We start from the raw sequence: 25,626 nt of genomic DNA, 5'->3' as shown, positions 1-25,626 counted from the left end.
TAGTTTAAATGGTTTATAAAAAAGATAATTTTTTAATGTAAAAATGAAGATAAAGCCGTACAAACTTGATTTTAATTATTGGAAGGAAATGTCAACGAAGTATTTACAATTATTGCTGGTTCGTCCTTTAACGGAAAATTAAAGTTAATTTTTTTATACCTATTAAAATTTTTTGTATAATCAAAACAATATTGCAACCTTTTTAAATAAATAGAAAATTACGTCTGTTAACTACGCAGCGGTCAGAGAGCAATACTACATCCTCATAGAGCTACCAGTCATACATTTCAGTCTAAAGCCAACTTTCTTAAAAAAAATGATGGAAAAGACGAATTATTGTGGAAATCAAGTTGTACATAAAAAGCTCAAAGAAAAAGCCATCAGATGAAACATTTATAAAATAAACACTTTTACTCAAATATATAAAGCCTAAAAAATGTACGTGGAGTCTTTACATTTTCTATTTTCTTTGCACTTTTTTATGTGAAATAAAACGAATATAAATTACATGTTGCACAACAATAATTCGAGTTTCTTTACTAAAATATTATTTTAATTTGTTTTGATGTTATTAGTTCAGAAAGATTTTACTTTCAAACATGCTTTAAGAAAGTAAGAAATAATTTCATTTCGATGAAAATTGTAAATCCCTTTTTCAAAATGTTCAGATAATACTCGTCAAAATAATCATAAGAGTTAGCCGGCGGTAAATGTTTGATACCTTGCTCGCACTTAAAATATAATTTATCAGTTCTCATTCTTTAAATTTAACTATACATATAACTAATGCCAAAGCACCTTAGAGCTGCTGAAACTCTTTTTATCAATGTCTTTCTAATTATACTTTGGTCTTGTTGTTTCTTCCCTCTCTCACCGTCTTTATGTTAATTTTATTTTTTATCAACAGAAGTTATAGCGAAACGAATTAAGGTGTTACTTAATTTTTTTCAATGCAGTACGTTTATATAGCTTTAACAGTTATCCATACAGAGATGCGAAAGAAAATTAAATCATACCCGTAGAAAAATCATCTGAATTCTGAATAAAACGCACGTCAATGTGTAAATATACAGCATCTCATTCTTCAAAAAGAAGTATTTCTTGTAAGGATTCCAAAGAGAGTTAAGAATGTGTACAAAATAATTCGTATGATTAACGTTACTGTCATTTAACCCTTAAATTATTCTTACTCAACGCTTAGATTTACAGACTGATCATCCAATATGACGTCACTTAGCTCCTCCTCTATAAGATGTTCATGCACATTGTTATATATCTCTGAAATTTCAAACTCTTTCCATCTAACTCGTACTACTATTTGCGGGCTGACCATATGTTCAGCAGATTACAGATCTGAGTCATATTAAGGCTCACAAAAAAATGCTCACATAAGTTTGGAAGATAAAGGGTACACAGTAGTTTGGAAGATAAAGGGTACACAGTAGTTTGAAAGATAAGTGCTCCCAGCAGTTTGGAATCCATTTTACGTAAAGTAGTCCAAAGAAGACTGATTATGAGTTTATTTTTTAAACGTACGCCATACAAAAAGACAGAATAAATTTTCGCAAACAACTCGGATATAGCCCGCTTGAAAAAAATTTGAAGGTAATTCTAGCAATGCGATTAGCTGAAGTAAAACACATATACTGTAGTGAGTTCTTTTTCGTTGACGAAAGCAAATTCAGTGTATTCGTGATGAGTAGCTTTAAATATCAGTGCTCGTTTTCAGAAATTTACTACAGAGTATATAAAATGCTGCTACGCGCATATAGCGAATATATTTTATCAGAAACAACAAAATTTCTGTCGCTCAAACAATTTAAGGACGCTTGTATTTCATTTTCAAAGCAAAGTGGTCGGATGCTCCTTCTATAGAGCAGTGAGCAACATCATGATAAACATAGAGGCTGTCATTGTTCGAGAATATTTGCTGAGAAACAGTGGATAAACCAGCGGAGATGTTACACATTTCTTATGGTAGCACATTAACCATTCTGAGCGATCGTCTCTTCTAAGAGTGTTTGTAGCTACATGAATTCCGAGATTTTTAACTCCTGAACAGAAACAAATGCGGCTGGATATATTCAGGAGGTTCGGAGTCTGGTAGCGGAGTATGATGAGGCATACTGAAAAACCATTATTAGGTGCTGATGAATATTGGCTACATCATAACGATCATGAAAACAATTACGCAAGTACAACCTGAAAATCAAAAAGATTTATCATTTCAGAATCGTAAAGTAAGGGGGGAACTAATGGTTATTTCTTTTTCTGACCATAAGGGGAATGGATAACCATAAGGAGAATAATTGATTCTACAACTGTTATTGCCTAGTATTACGTGAAGGTTCGGAAGAACTGACCGAACACATCCGATGGAAACGACTTGAGCTGCATGTATCTGGTAAGCACTTACATCAGGATAATGTTTCCAGTATAGTAGCTCACGTTTACAGTATAGTTGCTCAATATTTGATTTTAAGAAAGATCGACTTTGGGCCGTACACTCTATATATCCTGTCCTTAGCTCCATGCAACTACTTCTTATTCCCTCATTTAAAACCAAACCTTCTACATATCTGTTTTGATTCAATAACGCCCGTTTTCAAAAAGGGAATTTTAAAAATGATGACAAAAGATGGATCCATTACGCGTTCTAAAAACAGTGTAGATGCGTTGCGAAAAAGTGTATAGCAATAAATGATGTCTGTATCGAAAAAAAAAACCCTATCAAAATAAAATCTTTCTTATATGTTTCAAAATTAGTAAAGCAATTTCTTTTTCAACAGTCTTCGTAGACTGCAGTTTCAAATCCTATTACTTTACGTCTCCGACCAAATAAGACAGCGGAGAGAAATAGATAATACCCAAACGGAACTTTCTCTTCTTTCTGTATAGCATAACATAATATCTTAGTACTGCAAGACTTACAAAATGCAAATGGCTTTTGTAATTTTGTGTTTGATCCAAGCGATTTTACTTTTTTATTGTATTTTATTCCTCGATTTTCCAACTGAGAGACCGAAATGTGAAACCGAAACAAGATATAATAATAAAACAGAGTCACAATACGAATAATGATGCTTTGAACAATTAGCTAAAATATGTTTAACAGAGCAATGAGGAAAAAACCTTTGAAGTTGTACAGTAAGGTTCAAATCCTTAAACCTTCGAGAAATTGAAAATTTAAGGCGTTTATTGAATTGCTTTTGTGATTTCGTTATTGTTTGGAGAGATAAGAATGCTGGCAAAGGTATGATGTTTCTTACAAAAGAAAAGAAAAATACTTCCAAAGCTGAGGGCTGTGTTTTATTATGAAATTCTCTGAGTACATTTTCAAGGATTTTGAAAGCACATTAGAGCAAATTTAATAATAATGAAGATGCTTGAGATAAGAATTACTAATTAAATGACGTCTGGTTGCAATTTACTGCGACTTTAATCAATAACACGATTAACTAGCATTTATTACATAAGTATTGCAAAAATAAGGAGATTTAAAATTACGAAATGAAAATTACCACAATCATTCCCGTAATGCAACTGTACAAACGTGTCTAATCTTCGCCTTCTATCCGACCTCGGACTGCTAAGTATGAGGTCTATGCTGCTAAGTAAGAGGACTATACTAAATAAAATCCATTCTGTATCTAGGATTATATTATTAAAATTTTAAAAGTCTACAGTTGAAACTTAATGGATTCAACTTTTAATCAACATTTTAATCAATGATTTACTCATATTCATAAGAGAATTTTGTATATCGACATTGCTTAAAAATCGCATATCAAAATTAAGGGAAGTAATACATTACTCCTATAAATTTTGAAGAACAAGATACAACTGATTAAAAAACAATATCATTACCATTCAGTCAAAGAAAATTGGAAACATTTACGTGAGATATTTGAAATGCAGAAATGCAGAAATCCAAATAGTATGGAAAAATTGTCCAGTTAGAATTAATTTTATTTCCCTTTCCCAAAATATAAAAAAATTCACTTTTACTTTCCATTGCACATCAGCTTCAGATCAAAATAAACAAAATAATCTAGAGTTCTATAAAGAAAAAATAATATTTGAGGAGTAGATATATATTTTGTACATTTAAAAGGGGTTGGCATCAATGATTCTACGACAGAAGTTAGACTGCTATGATGAATCGTAATAATACCTAAGACTCTTGGAAGTTCTTAATAAAAAATATTACGTTGTAGTGGTTTTGTATCTTCAGCATGCAATAATAATTTATTAAATTGTTTTTAACAGTTAAGAGAGAAGAAAACGGAAATATATGTAAATAATAAATTAAACTATATTAATTGCAAATTAAACCTTTAAAAAAGTATTTGTTATGAAAAAAAAAAGAAAAAGAAGAGCGAAGTTTTAGAAGGAAACTACAGCTTCTCTTCATGGGCAGAGTTTTATTATAAGAGTTTTACTGCATATGATGACAGGCCATGCTCTCAAATATCAAGCCATTCTTCTACTCAAAATTTTTGCCCAAAAATGGATGAAATTTACCTTTCATCAGAGGTTAAAATAACCAACATTACTTGCATTAATTATGCTTAAAGAGTTTTCTGAATTAGCACTAGAGATATACTGCTAAATATAAATTCATAATTAGGCAATTGTTTTAAAAATTGAAAAAATATTAATGGTGCAAATAGCATTTGATTTCTGAATAAAAACTGAATATTATAAACTTGACTTTTGAAAAGGGAAGTTACAGAAAGTAGAGTTAGCTCAGAATACCTATAAGATATAACTAACAAATATTATAGAGTGGAACTTAAAAAGCAGACTTCTTTTTTTTTTTCACAACTGTTGGCAAACAAAAATCCAAAAAGCGTGGCATGCCATAAAAGCCGCTTAAAAATGATGAAAAGTTTTAGCGGAAGATATCATCTTCGATATGACGTCAGTTCCTCCAGAACTGGTTCTTAAGATGCGAAGATATTGTCAGACAGACCCTTGTCAGTCTTCGACCAGCGTCTGCTCAGAACCCCTTCGGCTATCATAGCTTCCCGGACCTAAGGCTTCGAGGTCACTCAGGCATTAGCTATATTCCCCTTTTCATACATCTTTAGTGTAGCCGACGCGTAAGAATAATAATGACAAAGAAGAAACAGGTCGTATAATGATATGTGATAAACTTCTCCCTTCCCGAAATCAGAATAACCGGTAGAGGCGTAGTCATCCTCCCCCCTGTCCATCTGCTCTCCCAGAGATCTGGATCTACCTCGAGCTACTGCTCCTCCACATCCCGAAAATGAGTAGCCTTACTGACCCACTGACGCACTTTTAGCAGACCTCGTGCCCTTCATAGGATTCTAAATATCTAAGCGAGACATTTCAGAATCAAAACATTGTTGATTTCGCATCTAGGTAAAGAGGAGATTTGATGTGGGACGGCTGTTTTTTTTCAAAGCTTTTTTCACTCGATGACTTCAGGAGAGAGAGACTCACTTGAAACTGACCATCTCTTACGTAACGTGTAACGCAACTTATAAACTGAGCTTATCTGAAAGAGGATTAACACATCTTCATTTAAGATTCCCACATGTGATATTTTTGCAAGAATTTATCAAGCATCTACTATCACAATGTTTACATCGCACTGAGAGGCCATTAACGGAACTGTAAAACATTCATTTGCCAATTTCTTCTACATCTATTTAAAGAAAAAAACTATATGCTTCGCGTTGATCGGCCAGCCATGTTCACCACGTGGACATATAAGCATGCTGGACATTCTATCATTGAAAGAGGAAATCGAATTCGGCCAGAAAGGCACAGTCGCAAGAATATTCAAAAAATGACTTGGCGCTCAACAGATTGGGTAAAGGGTTTTGGTGAGGATGCAGAAAGTAGAGTCGGCAGCATGACAATTGCTGATGTAAGTCCTGGTGTAGCAATTAGAAGAGTCCTTTTGTTATATGAGAATCAGCAGTACAGAGAGGCCGCAAATTTCATCAACAGGCTGAATTACAACACCTTCAAAGCCATCCTTGGGGAACTGCCTGTGGAATTGTTTGTGGATAATATACCACATACGCTCGCTATTCTGGAAGCTCTATATGCACGAGTATTTTTAGCTGATGGTCTTGAAATTTCTTTGAAACTTCTTCGACCAGATAGTGTTGTTATGCAAATGGTTAAGATTTTTGCTATGCAGCAGGAAGAATCACCAGTAAATAGTCTGGCACTGGATCCTAAACATCCAGTCGTTGCATCCTGCAAAAAACTGTTGAAGGTAAGTGAGCTTTAAATGTTGTTCAGGTTCTAGTATATTATCTTCGTTGCAGATTTAGATTACAATGCCTTTAAAAATATATCTAAATTATTGTTATTAATTTTAAATAATGTGGAATAATTTTCCTCAGGCTAAGATACGTTCATTGCATTGGCATCAAAATGATAATCACTTTGCGTTTATAAATAATCTGAGACTTCAAAAGTAGGTTTTGATAAAGTAACATCTGATATATAAACGATTTCAAACTGTTAACTAAACTTAAGGTAGTGAGAAAGAAAATTATACATCCTCTTAGAAAGATTCTTTAAGAAAATGCACCTTTTCTTTTGTTGACAGTCCTACGTTGTTTAACTTCAAGTATCATTATTTATTTCATAGACAAGACTATATCGGAAAGCTGTTATAATAATTTTGTAATCTATGTATTTGGTTCCCTCCCTACCGCTCAAAATACAAACTTTAAATTCTTTCATTAGTTGTAATTAAAAAGTTTCCAGCAGACCTTAAGAATCGCAATCACACAGTTTTGTACTTTTATGTTCGTCTTCGATCTTCCAAATCAAATAGGGAATGTTTCCTCCCCTTCTTTTCTAAATCTTTCCTCTAATCCACCTGCTTAAAAATTATTTTAATGCCTACCATAACTTCCTTCTTTCCAAGGAATTATTTAGTGCACTTGTTAAAATACAAAAGAGTAAGTATTTCCACCCAATGGGATTTTACCAAAGACAGAGAATTTACAGATTTCTGTATTTCATTTTGTATCATAGCGCTATTAAAAAAAATTGTGAAACAAACCGGCACAATCAGCTTTTCCCTTTATATGTAAATATAGTGAGAAATCATCTTTCTTGTTAATCAGCGATGCACACAAACAGAAAAATACTTTTAAATAAATTTAGGACTTTATCATTGTATCACAGAAGGCTCAGAATAAGTTGTCTCCTGTACAAAAGAGTCTCATTGCCAAACTACTGATAATATTTGATTTTTGCTGTTTATATTTGATTTATCACGATTTCGACTGAGTTTAATTGGATTCATTTTTACATTTTGTCGCCGCGTTTTATTTTTATTTTATTTGCGAAATTAATGATTGAAATCAGAATTTCGTTTGGAAAAGTTCAGGAAGAATTATTGAGCACATTGCGAAATGGTTAAGTCAGGACTGAAATTTTTTCGAATATGTAATGATCGGAAATGTTGATAAATAAACACAGTGCAAATAATGTGAGAGGTAGAGAAGGGATGAGTTTTCTATTAGTTCAACAAAGCTGCTTGCGAAATTTTTGTTCGTTAATTAATTAAAGTAATTAATAATGAGTTCCTCAGCTATCGTCATAGATAAATGATCATTTTTAACTGTGAAAATTTATTTTTGAATGGAAAAGAGTTTGAAAAGATTAATAAATATTAAAGCTAGTTGAACTTAATAATCATGACAAAGTATTTAGTAAAGCGTTCTGTAAAAGTTAATAAACTAATCACAAGATCGATATGAAATGCTATAATGTTCAACAAAACCACAATATGTTTGCCATCACAAAGAATGAATAAGTTAAGTTTTGTCAAGTTAAAAAATATATAAAAAGTTATTATATTCTGCAGTATGTTGTTATAATATGTGATTGGTTTTCGGACTCAGAACTATATTTACTTATTTATCAAATTTTACATTAATTTAAATTATTCGAGGAAGATGCTCCGCACTTCTAGACAGGAGTCACAAATAATCAGATATTGAATTAATAGAATATTAATTAAAAAGTTAATGCAAATGAGCCTTCATTCAAGAGCGAAAAGGAGAAAAATAAACAACCACAATTTTCTTCCTTCATTTCTCGAATGTTTATCAAATTGTGAAAAGAAAAGTTGTATTAATGCAATGTATAGCTTATTTGCTGCAAGAAATGCATTAAAAGGGTGTAAAAATTGAAATAACAGCGGTCTTAAAAATATCTTACCGCATTTTAAATTAGTTACATTCATATATTTCAGTATTAATTAATAGTTGCCTAAAATTTAATTGATAATTAGCAGCTTATGAGCAAATTTTTTCTAGCTCATATGACTCAGAAAATATGATGTGGAATATTTCTCGTTATGAAACAAGATATGAATCATACGAACTAGAAACAGCGCTGAAAATAAAGGAAAGTTATGATGGAGAACTTCAGAGGAATTTCAGTCAATGACATAATTCAAGGTCAGTTGACGATCGACTAAATTCCTTTACTAATGAGTTCGTTGTAAAACGATGACGTGAAGATTATCATATTCCGAACTAAGTAAGACAATTATTTTAAACACGTAATAGCGATTGACTCATAATGAATGTGGAACAGAAAGACACTGATCAGATATTGAATTAATAGAATATCAATCCAATATCTGATCAGTGTAAAATTAGAAAAAAGCAACCTTATTTTTATTTTAGCGTAGACAAAGTCTATGCCGAAATAAAATTGATTTTTTTTTTTTTTTTTTTTTTTTGTCTAATTTTACGAAAATCATGATTTCTTTTCATGTTAAGAAACACCAGTTATATATTTCACTTAGTGTCATACAGGGCAAGGTTAATTTCATATTCGCTCTCTAATTTTGTCAGGAATACTGACTGACTACTAAATAAGCCTTTCTTAGGTGCAATTTTTTTAATTCAAACCGTTTTATTCGGAAATCATGTTATTTAGTTTCAGTTCTTCATACTGAACTCGAGATGTAAATACGCATCAGTTACTATTTACGCAAAATTGCAAAAAATAAGTTTTAAATGTTTCTGAGGTGTTAACTAAAAAGAAATAAATTTTTCATCTTAATTATGTATAACAAATTTTATAACATAGCACTAAAAATCTGTTCCTTGTCATAAATTTCGTTGTACAACATTTCAGATTTTTAACCTCTGTAGTTAGAAGTTTAAAACGTGTATTTTGAGTATTCTAAACATTTTAAAAGTAATCCCACTTGGTATTGTCTACTGCAGTTGGAAAGAAACGATGAATTGTACGAATGATGTTTTCCATCCCCTCAAGTATCATAGTGATCTTGGCCCACCTGCGCCCACCAGTGAAGTCGCTGAACACTGGTAGTTCGGTTTGAGGTTCAAATACTGCGAACGGGCCGGCTGCATACGCGTTTTCGTGGTTTTCCCCATGTGTAACGTCTATACGAGCCAGTTTTCCTTAGAAAGGTCTTCCACGAAGGCATCCCTCGCTTTAGACAGATAGCCGTAGAGGCTTTGCCATGATCATATAAAACCACACCAATAGTGATCTCGACACCTTCAATAAAAGGCCTCTAGCAAATGTCCGCGGCTTTCAAAAGGCTGAAATGTTGCGGCCAGTTCCTTTTTTTAGGAAGCTGAAGCTGAAGTGTATGACGGAAAATGTTCTAATCGAAAATAATCTTACGAACTTCAAATACTCAACAGTTCTGCTTTAAGATTTTGTATTTCCTCATCTGTAAAGGGAAAATAAATTGAATCTTTAATGCGAAGCTTTAATTTCGTTTCTAAGGACAGTGAATTATTTTCCATCTGTTTTTGAGCTTTTGAACAGCATTTGTGTAAATCGGTAGGATGAATAAAACACATGAATGATAAAGCGGTAGAATGAATAAAACTCTTGCAACATATGAATAATTCTAACTTTCACTGTATTGACGAAATTTAGTTATTATTCAGTTTTTATTTTCGGTTTCTTAATGTAAAGGAACCTATATCGGTCACCTTTCGAAATCGATGTAATTTTATATAAAATTTTTTACTGATCTGAGATTGCATAGTTTTATATCTTATAGTATTGGGTTTGTGTCTTTCATATGGCTAGGTGTATAGCATACGACAAGAATGAAAAGAATAATTTTGTTTTATCCGTGGTTTATTTCTTTCGTAAAAATTAAAGGAAGATATATTCTATTTTATTAATGAATTGCTGTTTCCAATAAAAGTACAGAAACCTGGCAAATTAAGAACTTGAATGTAAATTTCGAAATTTAAAGACGAAAAAGAGCTTGTAAGTTGAATTTATGCATAACTAAGGAGAAAATTACACCTGGATTTAATAATTACAAGAAGTAAGGGTGCTCTCTTTTAAATATGAATAGTCATTAGTTAAAAAAAAGAAATTATTTTTAGCTAATGATGGAAATGTTGAATGAAAACAACCACATTATTAGCATTTGAACCGTGTTTGATGATTATGAAATAAAAAAGATGTAGGATCGATAAATATAAACCGGTTTTCATCAAGAACAAAATAAATAAATTAAAATTAAAAATAAAGAAAAGAAAAAGAAGAAATGAAAAAATTGCTGCTGATATTGAATCATAGTTGGAAAAGGGTCCTCGCAAGATGTCTTTTTAGTTAAATGAGTCACCCATGACTGGCGGTAGACATTTTGCTGTGATTTGTACGAGTCCTGAATTCTACTGTCCGTTACCTCTCTAAATTCTTAAAGTTGTGCCCCCCGATACTTCTCATACTTGTGATACTTCTCAGTTGACTATTGCTGCAAAGATTTTTGAGTATTTCTTCAAAACAAAGAATTTCCAGAAGATAACATTAAAATTTATAAAAGTGGATGAAATTTAGGAAAGCGGATGAGATTAAAATTAATGACGCGCCTGCAATGGCATTAAGAAAACATAGATTTATGACGTTATGTAAAATATCTATGAACAACGTTTCTTAAAATTAGAGTCATCAAATTAGTGCCATCACCTACTACGTAAAGCAACACCTTTTCAGTGCATAATGCAAGCAGTGGCGAAAACGATACACTCTGTATAAAAGCTGCAGCAACGAAAGACCGAACATTTATAATTTCGTTTACTAGAAAGAAGATATTATTAGCTGATCTTCCTACTCACATTAAAGAACTACAAATTAGCGTAGGAATAATAGTTGAGCGGTCTTTAAATTTGTTATCTCAGTTTAAGGAGTTTCTTTTAACCCCTTCGCGCCGACTGTCACGTATACGTGCCAGCAACGAACGCACTTACCTACCGGCCGACACGCAGGAGTGCCAGAGGATTGTTCCATTCTCTACCGACTGTCACGTATTTGTGCCAGTACTTTGGAACGTTTTTCAAACTATAATTTCTGCCACAAGATGGCACTGTATGTCCATATGGTTTCAGATACATGTAAATTAGACCTTCTACTCGAAATGAGAGAAGCATGACTCACATACACGTGTTTTTGATTATACAAACAAACGGGGAAATAAATGTTTCCGAATGGCGTGATTTATGACGTCTCTTTAAATCGCACTTTATTCGCACGTGGTAGTTGTTTACTGTAAGTAGAGAAGTTTTATTTGCTCTAAAGCGTTGGGTATTTCGGTTTGCAGTTCAGTTTTTAGAAAATAATTAGATCTTGTTAGACGTGAATTCTTTGTTTTTACCGTTGCAATGTCGAAGCGTCGAAAATGTTTAACAGAGCATGAAATAGCAGAAATGATGCAAAATATTTCAGATATTGATTCTGAAATTCTGATATTCTGATATTGATTCTGAAAGATTAACTGAAAGACATTTTCCAAAACTTTGTTCAGAAGAGACTGATAAGAAAATAAGACGACGATGCTTCGTTTGTTCACATTCCCGGAAAAATCCTCCAAAACGGCAAATGAGTTATTACGAGTGCAAGGAATGTAACGTAGGACTGTGTGATCCCTGTTTTCAAATTTTTCATACGAAAAGAGAATTTTAAGTAATATATTTAGTTTTCAGATGTATAATGTTAAAATTCATAAAATGGTGAGTAATTAAAATAAAATGTGTAAAATATGCATTTAAACAAGAAATAAGGTAATTAAAGTATATAGATAAAAATATTTATAAAGCATAAGCCGTTTAAATACTCTATAGAGCATTATTAAACAATGCGTTGATACTTCGGAAATTACATGGATTTAGGCTTAGTAGCAAAAAAGCCCCCAACCCTGGAGAGACGCTCGCGTAAGACACTCCCGGCCTCAGCGATAAGCGCGCGTTTTCGCTACCCGGCTCGAAGGGGTTTTAAAGCATTCGACAAATAACCTTGTTTAGAATTATTAGAAGACGACATCTGGTTTTCAGATCTTTTATATCTTATTGAATGAATGTTGAAACTTATTGAATTAAGTTTAATAATGTCAGCCCTAAACACTTACAAATGGTAAAGATATTGAAATCAGTTAAATCTAAAGCGTCACTGTAAAATTATAGTTAATGAAACATCATTTATCCCTTTTGAGAAATGCTATGAAACTTTATTAAAAGTAATGCTGTTATTGAAACCTTATGAAAAGTAACTTTTCCAAATCTCATCCCTAAAAAAAAAAGTCTGTTCTGTATTTAAAGAGCCTCCTTGAATTGGATTCATTTGTAATATTTTCCTGAAGTCTTTTTCGCGTCTGCGAATGAGAATTATGTGATCAAATTTCAAAAGAAGTTCAGACTAATAATGCAGAATTCTGTTCAGTTATAAATGCAAAAGGTGACGAAATTTTAAGATTACATCAGAAGCAAAAAATGCTCTAAAATGTATTGGTGGAAGATAAATATCTTTTATTAAGAACAAGGCCTTTCTAAATGTATTTTTGCAGTGTTTCGATATAATCTTTCCAAACTCTTTCTCTGTCATTAATTTCTTTTTTGCCCCCCCCGCCCGGAATTTGCAGTACCAAATAAAATTTACCGATTCTAGTTCAGATCCTTACTTACCCTTACTGAGTATAAAATAATTCTAGTTTATGGATAAGTAGTCTTGGATATGAAGTACCAAGCGTAATATTAATATTTTTATGTAATTAAATGGAGAAGTTGGTAGATAGTAAGTATGAATATTTCAAGAAATTGCGGTCTGTAAATAGAACCTTGAATTGATAAATTTACTTAAAATATATACGAATTTAACAAAATTTAAGTTCGCAAATTCTGTTCCTTTAAAACTAATCTAGGATACTCCTTGTACGTTGTCATAAATTTGCCAATCCGAATACTATTCTGCTACCCTGACGGGAAGTTGTCAGTGACTTTGACTGCCACGCCGAAAGCCCGAATGCTGCTCTTGGATAATGGTTATCCACCTCTATTTTATAGGCTTCTGATCAAATTTTTCAGTTTATTTTAAGGCTGGAAACTGTTGACAGTATTGCTGTTTGAACATGCAAATGTAATTTTAAGATGGTAGGTGTCTCGAAATCTCAAATTCAGTAAACGTTTTAGTAAAAATATGCATAAAAGTACCGTACATCAAACAGAAACTGGAATTTCATAATATACTGCATGCATTAAAAGAAAAAAAGGGATAATACAACTAAAATACTCTTGAATTGCTGATCATCATACACATCTTCAGTTTAAGAGACAAAGACCGTATTCTTTCGCATATTTCCCCCTTTTTTCTGAATAATTTTATTCCACGCAAATCGAGAGTGCAAAATTACGCGAATAATTTAAATTCCGAAGGACGCGATTATAATAAGAACATAACAAATAAAAAATAGTCATGGATAAATTGTAGGTAACTATGAAAGTGTTATTTCTTTAAAAGAAACTTACACTCCAGTAGGAATACATAGTGATATTAAAATTATAATATCTAATTAGATATCTTCACTTCTACTTTCCTGTAACTTGAATCTTCCTCGTTCTTATTATTGTCTCTGCTGCTCCTTAAGCCTCAAATCATCCAATAAGTAGATTGAATGTCAATTCATGTTTACTATGATCTACCGGTTCTTGCATTAGACTAGCATAAAGTTCAATAGTTAGAAGGAAAAGGCTCGGAAACGTGACCGAATCCATTTTAAAATTTAGAAAAGCTCGCTCTTTGAACGCATTGAGGAAGGAGGAATTTAAGCGAATATTTTTTTTTAATTTGCAAAACTCGGCAATAAAACGCAGGAGGGAAAAGTACTCGGAATACGGTAAAATAATTTAGACTTTCAGACTACGGTAGTTAATAATACGTTTCATTAAAAGTAAGAGAAACTTAAAATTTTTACACCTCATAAAATATTCGTCAAAGGAAAAAAAAAACCTTTTACGCTCAGTTTAGTAAAATAAAAGAATTCATCCTCTTCGTGATCAAAATTAACCAAAATATTATTAATTAAATTTTTTTGAAATCCTCCATAAATATTTACTAAAGAGAATTCTGCATTTATATTTTCGGTTGCAGGTCTTTAAAGGATTTTTTTACCGTAACAGAAATATTAATTTAGAGGCATTGCTTTCAAATTATTATTTGCAGCAATGCTAGAAAACGAAATTTTGTATTTAACTATGTTCAGTTTTTTAATAATCTTTAAGTCGTCGTGCTTTTTGTTTCTTTCTCTCATGTGAAAATGATTCAAGTCATATAATATTGACAATTGTTTTCAGGACTAGACTTTTGCATTACAAATATTTTTCTCTTTAGAAAGCCCTTTAGAAGCATTAATATAATTGAAACTTTTGTAATAAAAAAATAAGAATTTATATTTCGCACAGCTTTATGTATCATGTGACCGAAAATGACGTGCATGTAATTAATTTTATGCTCATATTATAATTTCCAGAATCACTTCGAAATACTATAAATACGCAAGATAAAAAGTCATGCTAAGTTATTAAATATGGTAGTTCTAATATGTAATTTCAAAGATAAAATCTGTACATCTGTGTTGGCTATGGTTTAACTTGTAAAACTTGATGTATATTTTGAAGCGCATGTAATAATTTTAAGAGGGTGGTTAGGAAGTAAAACGTGTTGAAGATAAAAAAATGTCTGTCGCGTCAATTCAGAACACAGAATTCATCTTCATCACAATTCATTGCAACGTATCTTCATTGCCACCGCAATTCATCCCTGCGTCTTCATCGCCACCACAGTTCATCGCAACAGCAATTCATAACGTCATTATTTCCTATATATTTATCGTATCGTTGATCAGTTTTGCAATTAGTGTGCCTTAAGCATAATCCCATATGAAGCCTTGGTTCTAAAAATACAGCGAAAAAACCAAAATGTTTAATTAAGTAATTGTTATCAGCTTCACTATATCATCCGCACTACATAATTAGAAATGTCTATGAATTTTTTTTTTCTTTTTACTGAGGACTGAGAAGAGGAGAATAGGTAAATAAAGCATATAATTATAAAAATTCCTTCAGACTTGTAAAAATTACACTGCTCACCTCTCATAATTACATGTTACAAACTGAGAGCTGTCAAGCAGCCTAAGGGGGGGGGGAAAGAAAAGGTTAAAAGTGTAAAAACAGAAAAAATCATAACTCACCTATACGATGACCTGCATACCTCTTTCTTGTAATTTATACGCCTTTGAAAAGCTACTTGTAGTCACTTGTTTCATTAAGCACTTTTAAGAAAGTCATCATCGATATGTTCATTATTTTTTGTTTGCGGTGAAATCATGTTTGCTATCATCATGTTACTGGCAACAGACAATGCAAAATCTTATAATCATTTATCTTTAATATCATAAAAGTACATGGCTCAACACCGCGTAAATTAACAATTTAAAAAGTCACTTGCATAAACATCTTAAAAGATGTTTTCTAATTAGTGTATTTTACGCTATTGAATTGCATAAAAATTACATTTCTAATACCCCATAACTGTTAGAGTGTAAAATTTTTAACTATATAATTCTTATATAGGCTATCATCAGTATCCAGAATAAGATCTAATCATTACATTAAAATTTAGTAGCAATATATAGATTGCAAAGCTCTCTCCATATGTAAGTTTTAATTTTTTAAACGATAACACCTTTTAATATTTTGAATGTTTTTGTTTATAGGAATATACGTTCAAAAATGTAATTCAGGAACACAGCTTTTAAAATTCTTTTTGAGTTGAGTTTTAATTTTATTCAACATTAAAGATTTAATTTCATGAATTAACAGCAGTAGATGATATTTTTATTTCAGAAGAAAAATGAAATACTAGCATGATTTTTTCATGTTTTTAAATTTTTACCTTTCTAATGAGATGTATAATTTTTTATTTAGCAAGTAAATTCCCGTCCTGACCAAATAAAATCCATCAAGTCTATCAAGCGCTCTCGCGCTTAGATGTTTCTCGGTATTGCAGTTTGAAAAAACGTCCTTTATGTTATATATATTTAATATACGTTAGTATCTTACGTTATATCGTTACTATCTCTAATTTAATTTTCAAATTTAATCAATTTAGTATTAGTTACCAAGCCGAATGCTTTTAAAACAATAAACGATTTCATAATTATTTAAATCTTTATATTACATTAGGCCCACCAGCGGCAGAGCGGTAAAATCACTGAACACTGGTAGTTCAGTCCGAGGTTCGAATATCGAGAAGGGGCTGGCTGCATGGGCGTTTTCGTGGCGTTACCCATGTGTAACGTGTATACGAGCCAGTTTCCCTTAAAACATCCTCCACGAAGGCATCTCTCTCCTTAGGCAGATAGCCGTAGAAGCTTTGCCGTAATCACATACATCGAAACTAAAACTTTATATTACTTTATAATAAAATAACTAATTGATGTATATTAAAACACATTTCGTTTGTAATGTATAATAGCAATATTCCGAACTTTTGAAGCTTTTTAATAGTTAATAAACTATGTTTCTAACTTTTTTTTTACATAGTTTGTACAAAGCATTTGTAATAATTTTTGCATTTTAAAAACTTTTTATTTATTTATTTTCTTAATTCTAAGTAACAAACGCTTGTTTGAGATGTTAGACTGATTCCATTCCGGAATCAGTCTAACATCTCAAATCAGTCTAACATTCATTTTAAGGAATAAAGTTCTTTTATTTATTTTTATTTTTTACGATGATGGGGAATAATATACAGTGTCTCAAAAAAGTGATGAGACACTTGTGCTTTACAAAAGGAAACTGCAATAAAATAAATTTAAAAAACATGTAAAATTTTTTGTGGGTGTGTTTCATACTTAAATTTAGTAACAATTATTACATAACATACATTTTCTCAAAATATTAAAATATTAATTTAATAAAAATACAATTGTTTAGAACGGAGCAGAAAATGGCTCACTTAAGTGATGGGACACTACGTACTATGCAACAAAAGTCGTCTGAAGTAAGCAATAAAAATATCTTTTGGGGTATTTATTTTTACTCAAAAGCAATTGTCAATAATTTATAAAATCGTCTGCAGTATTTCTCTCCAGTTTGTTTTGGAATTTTTGTGCTTTTTAGCTCTGTGCAGCCATGAATGTTAAACGAAAAGAAACTTTGCCTGGAATTCGAAAATTAGTTATTAATTTGCATATTGAACGTGGAAATTCTATTAGAGAAACTACTGAAACAGTTCACTTCAGTCATTCAACTGTTTTCAATATCATTAAACGATATAAAAAGAATCATATGATTCAGGATAAAAGAAGACCTGGCCGACCATCAAAGCTATCCAATGGAATAAAGCGAATTATTGTTCGAAATATTTAAAAAAAAATCCAAGAATGAGTGCTCCTAAAGTTGCTGCTGGTTTACAAGCATTATATGGAGTAATTGTTAATTCTGAAATTATTAGAAGAGTAATTCGATCTACTGGATATCACGGTAGAGCAGCCAGGAAAAAATTCTTCGTAAGTGAAAAGAATAGAAAACTCAGACTGGCTTTCGCAAAATCCAACATAAATAAGAATTCTGATTACTGGAATGAGGTTATATTTGCTGATGAGAGTAAATTTAATATATTTGGTTCTGACGGTAGAATCTTGGTGTGGAGAAAACCCAGGGAAGAATTTCGCAAACAGAACTTGGTGCCAACAGTAAAACATGGTGGAGGAGGAGTTATGGTATGGGGGTGTATGTCGTCCGCTGGAGTTGGTAATCTTGTTTTTATTGACAGTATAATGGATCAGTACAAGTATATTGACATTTTAAATCAAAATTTGAAATCTTCAGCACGAAAATTGAACCTTCATAACGATTTAAATTCTACCAGGACAATGACCCCAAGCACAGTGCTTTGAACGTTAGACTCTGGCTGATGTATAACTATCCTGAAATAATAAAAACACCACCACAATCTCCAGACTTAAATCCCATGGAGAATAATTGGCGAAAATTGGAATCAAGAATTCGCAAACACACCATTTCTTCAAAACAACAATTAAAATCGGTGCTTCAAGAAGAATGGGGTAAAATCACTCCAGAAATCACAAAAAAATTAGTCGAATCCATCCCAAGAAGATTAAATCATGTTTTAAAAGTAAAAGGAAATCTAACAAAATATTAAAACCTTTTAAAAAGTAAAATTTTTGGATAAATATTTGATGGAAAAGTAAGTGTCCCATCACTTAAGTGAGCCATTTTCTGCTCCGTTCTAAACAATTGTATTTTTATTAGATTAATATTTTAATATTTTGAGAAAGTGTATATTATGTAATAATTGTTACTAAATTTAAGTATGAAACACACCCAAAAAAAATTTATATGTTTTTTAAATTAATTTTATTGCAGTTTTCTTTTGTAAAGCACAAGTGTCCCATCACTTTTTTGAGACCCTGTATGCATAGTAGTGTTTATAATGAAAGGCAGCTTTTAATGCTAGTTTTGTTATAACAGAAAATATAACTTTCATCGTAGAACATGAGCTCGTGACAACTCATTAAAACGAAGAAAAGAAAATTTTTAATTCCACCCAGTTTCTCTCCACCAAACTTAGAGCCGGTCGGCTGTTCCTCGAAATAGTTTTGGACTTAATAATATCCACCGAAGTGGATATTCTCTCTAATAAACGTACTGCAAATTATGATGCGATGAGTTGCGCTGCGAAAAACTGACCTCGCAATAAATTATGGTAACAACAAATAGACGCCGCGATGAATTGTCCTGCGTTTCAAGTGTTCAAAACAGTTAACATATGTTAAAAGTAAAGTTGAATGTTAGAACTGGCAAATTCAGTATAAAATAGATTTATATGTCATAATGTTGTAAAATCTATAGTTCTAAAATCAAAGCTACAAATGTTTAAATTCCAGAATGAAAGAATTAAAATTGAATATTTTTGATACTTTCAGGTTATAGTGCTGTCGGAGCCGAGAATGAAGAAATTGATAAGCTCAAGGAAGAGAGCTTTGGATAAATCAATAAAAGGCTTGGGCCAACACGGAATGGTTGGAACATCTGATAATACCCTGATGAATCTTCATGAGGCTTTGAAATTAGAATTCGAAAGAGTCATCCACCGGTACAAAAATGCAGTGCAAAAGTTAGACGAGTTAAGTTTGGCACCGAAACAACCAGTCACAAGATCAATCTCCCATGGACCTGCCCCTATCAAAGCCAGCCATCAACGGCAGTTGAGTCTCCGACAGGAAGAAATCCAGGAAAGACTTATTAAGAATAAAACACTTCTCAATGTGATCGAACCCACATTGAATAACCAATCAATGAATACGTTGCTTAACATTCTGCAACGTAGAATTGAAACAGACAAGGACGCCTTATTTCAATTCACGCAACTTCGGAAAGAAGTTAAAGATATGAGTCCAAATGCAGTTGTGGCTTCAGCACTCATGAGATTTTCTCAAGGATGTCAGCAAATTTTGGAACTGATTAAAGAGTTCGGGGATGATGATCACGACGACAGCAGCACAGACATATCTGGTTATCACAGCGACTCAGATTCTGCAATTGCACTTAGTGGTTCTTCACCAGTTGGTTCTACAACAAACCGGGCTTACAAATACAATTTGCTCTATAGATCAGGTAAGAATTTTGAAAATACTATGTGTAATTTAAATTTCAGTTTATTTTAAGGCACAACCGAGTTATTATTTCTGATTTGCTAATTACTGTTCTTGGGTATATGAGAGTTTTTTTAAACTATTCATTTTGCTACGGAAGTTAAACTGAATTTTTTTTTTATCATTTCATTTTTGCTGCATAATTGATGTAACCTGGCACTCTACAACGATGTCACAGAATACGTCTATGTCCAAGTATCTATTAACATTAAATATCTGTATTTAAAGGAATTTGCAATGAATAGTAACTCAATGAACACAGATATCGTGAAATTCTGAGGAGTTTTCTGTACAGTTTTGTTATACCGACCAACATATAATCGTATATTGTTGTTCCTTTCATACACACTCTCCCCTTTTTTTTCAATTTCTGCGGTGTTCAATTGTTGCAATAAGTGATTTCTGCCAGGAGTTCAATGCTTAATAATTTAGTAAAATGTTCAGATTGCACTGATGATCTTATACAGACAAAAGAACAACCTCCAGAATATTTATAGATTCAGTAATTTTGGCGGTATAGTAAATTGTTATGAGCAGTAAGGTTTCTGTAGTTTTTTAACTTGTGACATCTTTTTAGCGGAAGAAATCTTTCGCACCTCCTTCACTTAAACAACACATAGTTTGAAAAATACTGTAATGTATTTCAAATAAGCAATCTAATAAAATATTACCTAGTAAATAATATAATAATTAAAGTGCAATTAATTTCAATTTCAACAATTATTTGATCTCTGTTTATCTATATCTCTGTTATCTTAGCATTTTTCTTTTAGAAAAATCTAATAAAGATTTAGTAATACTAATTAATTTTATTAACCAATTAATACTAGTTAATATTACTAAATCTAAGCTTATTTAAAGATACTCTTTTGGTAAGATCTGATAAATGTGTTCTTAGTACTGAAGAGTGACAGTGAGTTTCTTCTAAGCCCTTATAAATATGTTACCTTATAAATATAGTACTAGTTAATATTACTAAATCTAAGCTTATTTAAAGATACTCTTTTGGTAAGATCTGATAAATGTGTCCTTAGTACTGAAGAGTGACAGTGAGCTTTTTCTAAGCCCTTATGAATATAAAAAGAAGCAAGCATTTTAGTTGTTTAATTATTTAAACGTTCCGCTATAGCAAGTGCTGTTAGAGTTTGTTTTGGGTTAAGTTACGTCCAGTCTAAAACAATATCCCAAAAATGTAGTTGAAGTTTCTGCCGCATTTTTAACCTCTATAAAATGAAAAATTCGTATTCAATCCTCAGCTGTCTAAATTTATTTGTTAAAGTTTATAAAATTACCAAACCATGTTTAAGCTTAGTATAAGATTAAAAGAGAATCTTTCAACAGAACTTTTCATATATCACAGCTCAGTTTTCTTATTTGCGATCCAACAGAAAATTTCACAGTTAGCCTTGCAATATAATGCAAAACCTAAGTTATTGATCTGTTTTAGTATTTTGTTAACTTTAACCTTAGGGTGTGGAATGCGAATATGACTGTACGGTTGGGTCTTATCAACGTGTAAGTAAAATTGTATTTCTCATCATGGGGGCTTGAGCAGATCTTGATGTTACAGCTAAATATCACACTCACTAAGCAGTACTCGGTAGTGAGTACTCTGTCCTGGCTCGGCGATGCTCGTAATGGAGTCGTCTTATCAGGACAGGTTAGGCGTGAGTATTACAGCCGGTAATAGGGCTACTGTAGTCTTGGGGCTGGATAACTTCATACCTATGTAAGTAAAACTATATAATCAGTTATACATAAGATTATTAAGAACTTCAAGTTAAATTATAATCAATATTTCCACTGGAAATAATAAATTATCGAAATATACACGATATTTCTCGTATAAGTAAAAACGACTTTAGGTAAAGCTTAATTCTAAACGGCATCTATATCATTCTATTTGACGGCGGCTGAAATAACATTTAACTGAATTATTTTTACGTTTTGAAATACTTGATTTAAATCAGATAACATAATGCTAAATCTCCTTAACAAAGATTCTACAGCAAACAAATCAACCATGACGGAAGTATAGCAAAGCACTGTAAAGAAAAGGAAACAAGGAGTGGCAGCTATATTAAAGAAAAACAAACAAGAGGTGGGGGCTCTCTGTTAATTCTAAAACAAAACGCCAAGAAAATGTTAACATATTCTTTTCTCACACCTGTAGCCGGTAGTACTCGTTAAATTAACTGCCTTTAAATTATCGACCTTTAGAATTACCGCTTGAATGGTGCTCATTCGAGTGCGGCAGAACTCTCACTTATGTCAACAACGTAAGAGCAATAAATAATTCTTCGGCTGGTGGAAATTCTCGGAATTCGAGGTGGAAAGTCTGATTTATCCCTAATTTGATTTTTACTCTCTACTAACAATATGCTGACTACAATGGAAAATCTGTTTAGCACTTCAATACGTCTTTACCTTTTTATATTATTTTTTCACTACGGATTTGTTTGTTTCTGAAGCGCATTGTTCGCTATGCTTCAGTGGAGGGAGGAAATAAATTTTTTTTTTTTAGTAAATAAAACTCGTCAGGGAAGCATTTTTTTTTTTTTTTTTTTTTTTTTTGTTGTTGTTGTTGTTTTCTTAGTATATTTCTCTTCCGCCTTAAGTTCAGTAATTCTATTAGTTTGCTAAGTATTTTTGCTTCGTCGCAAAAGTAACTGTCAGTCTACCGATGATTCCATGTTTGAGTTTTAGACTTTTGCTTGTTAGGCTGTTTTGTTTTTTATTGCAGCACTTTTAAACAAATAACTTTTTCCTGCTCCCACAAAATTGTAAAATTTTTATAATTAGTATGAAACGAATTTGAAAAAAATATTAACAAGCACACAGGATATGGTGTTCTTTCAGTTCCATCAAAATGAAGAATTAATTACAGAAGATAAATGGCACGGCTCTTGGCCAAAATTTCAATTTGTGGTCAGTTGATAACAATAGAAATTTTAAAAAATTATTTCTCAATAAGATATTTTACTTGAGGATAAAAACCGCAATTTTTGCATAGCATTAACGGAATGAGTAATAATAATAAGTAATATAAGTAAATTTAATGAGCAAATACGATGAATAAATTTAAATGAAGTATGAGTAAATTTATAACTTGTAATATTGTGTAAATTACTTATGATGAATAAATTTATAAGTTTACGTCTTATGAGTATATTTACAAGTTGCTTATAATGAGTATATTTACAAATACTATAAGTTACTTATAATGAGTAAATGCAAGATGAAGACCAAATAGCGATGAGAATATGAAAAGAGCTTATCAAAAGCTGTATTGCTTTTGACCTAAGCAAGTACGATGCTACATCTAAGCCTTAGCAAGTAAGTCTTTGATTTCGACCGTAGCATGTAAAGTACTACTCATCATTTAATCGTTACTAGAATCTGTTGCTTAATTTACTCGGAACATCAATTTACAGCTTCTTGCTACATTCAGTGTTTTTCAGGTAGTCCGTTTTCATGAACGTATTTCAACTATTTGATAACTCAGATAGCAACTGATTTTCAAAAATTATTCCCCACTTTTAACGTCTTAGCCGTTAAATGGTAAGAATACCATTTTCACATAATTTAAAATGCAGGTTTCATAAATTTGATATCTGGCATCACCTTTAGCAGGAACAAGGCAAATTTCTTTGTAACGTGTAATGTCTTTGTATTTTGCAACTAGCTCTTTGCAGGGTAAATTCCTTTGCTCTCTCTCTCTCTCTCTCTCTCTCTCTATATATATATATATACATAAAGCAAAGGAAGCAATATATATATATATATATATATATATATATATATATATTATGAAACGATGAATATTTAAAATGCCTCGACTGCTAAGTTTGCAGTTCATTACGGATTCAACGTTCTACGCCATCAATATTGCAAAGTTTTTTTCATTACATATTTCTGTGCAAGGTGGTCATTAAAAACAATTAAACGATATATGAGCCTCTTAGAGGCCTATCCGCACAACCAATCCAAATGAAATTTCAGATATTGTTATTTGAAGGTATGCGCTCGAGATTATGATGATTTAAAACAATAGAGCTCTCACGGTTACGTTTACAGTCACAAAATTTCGAAATTTTCGAATGGCAGCACCCACCTTTTTCTTTTCTGCGCAAATTGATCAGCGCAATGAAAAACCACAAATGGCGCTGACACGATACATGTACCACGAAAATTGCATTTTCACAACATCTTTGCAAATGACATATGATCATTTACAAAGTTGATAGTTGTAAAGGACAATTGACAATATAAAACACAAGACCAAATATACATCGGTACTTCCAAACTGCGGACAACACTTCTGGCAGTATGCATTGCACTTACAGTAATCGTATTATGCACTTCCGCAACAACTTCAACAGGAATGCATGGTCGTCCGGATCGCGGTCTATCATATGATCATCCAGTTTCCTACAAATTCTTTTTTACCAAATTACGTATAGTTTACGGAAGGTGGGCCTCGTCTTATAATTTCGCTGAGACACTGGCACTGCTTCAGCAGCATTTTACCCCTCCAGATATAAAGCTTTATCAAGTCACCTCTTTGGGTTTCCTGTAAAATTAACCAAAAAAAACTCTACTTCCTACCGAGTATAGTGGTTAACGCGGTAGAACAGTTATCGTCAACTCGTGAGTTCGGATCTGCCTAACTGTTATTAACTTTTCCAAAATTTTGATATGCTTAAAATTTTTCTTTTCTCCCTAAATTTTCTCAAGTTATGTTGACTTTCTCTTATATTTTTCCTTAATGTATTTTTTCCCTGAATATTGCTCACTATTAACTTTTTTATAATGCGGAGGTAAACCTAAATAACAACTGAACAACAACAACTGAAAGAATTGTGACAATTTTCTTTGATGATTAATTTTTGCGACTTCTCGTAGTTTGAATTAAATTAGCTTAATTAAAAAATAATTCTCGCATCTTAATTACTTCTGAAACGCCAGAGATATTTCAGTTTTGTAAATATACAATTATCTTTGAGTCCTAACTATATTTTGGTTAAGATGGAAATTGCAGTAATATCATGCTTTCACAACCTCATGTGTACACTGAGCAGTTTGATTCTTTAAGCTTTCTTAAATTTTATATTCCGAGTTTGGACTTCTTTTGAGGTTAAGCGGAAATTCGTTGTATTGCGGACGGGAATATAAACATTAAAAAATCACAGCAGTAAAAAAAGCATACAAAATTTCACACTGATGAATTTAGAAGAGGCACATAAGTGAGGTTTTTATTATACTACGATTGCCTAGCGATGCAGATTTCTGAAGCCAGTAAAATGTGATCTATATATTTATATAATTAACCAGTTTTATTGCGAGTCTAGATCCTGATGAATCTTGCATTGCATTTATTTGCTTCTTTTATAAAATATTTTCATGCTCTGAAACAATTCACGTTTTTGGAAAAAGAAAAATGCAAGCTGCAATTATTTTCATAATTTAATTTCACAATTCATTCTGACTTTGAGTTCTCACTGGCCTAGCAGTACTGCTATACTCAAGGCTCTATAGTTTCTTCCCACCGGTGGCCGAAACTATGTTAGATATTTTTCCGTGACGAGTAGGGATGCTTT

The 25,626-nt window shown here is 32.0% G+C and overlaps 1 protein-coding gene across 2 annotated transcripts in view; it reads left to right on the top strand.

Annotated features, from left to right (window-relative positions):
- The first annotated feature begins 5,003 nt into the window (after positions 1-5,003).
- LOC118186124 (uncharacterized) overlaps positions 5,004-25,626 on the top strand; it is a 111,662-nt gene continuing 91,039 nt past the window's right edge. The window contains exons 1-2 of one of the 2 annotated variants that reach the window (XM_085809351.1): positions 5,004-6,259; positions 19,298-19,988. In XM_085809351.1, the coding sequence (XP_085665477.1) occupies positions 5,699-6,259; positions 19,298-19,988 (1,252 nt within the window). In that variant the 5' untranslated portion in view covers positions 5,004-5,698. The remainder of the gene's footprint in view (positions 6,260-19,297; positions 19,989-25,626) is intronic. The other variant, XM_085809350.1, reaches the window with a different exon arrangement.

This window comes from Stegodyphus dumicola, chromosome X2 (assembly GCF_044657685.1).
Source record: "Stegodyphus dumicola isolate Sdum_Otavi_A_Nest chromosome X2, ASM4465768v1".
Lineage (NCBI taxonomy): Eukaryota > Metazoa > Arthropoda > Arachnida > Araneae > Eresidae > Stegodyphus > Stegodyphus dumicola.
This window is presented reverse-complemented; position numbering and strand designations above follow the sequence as displayed.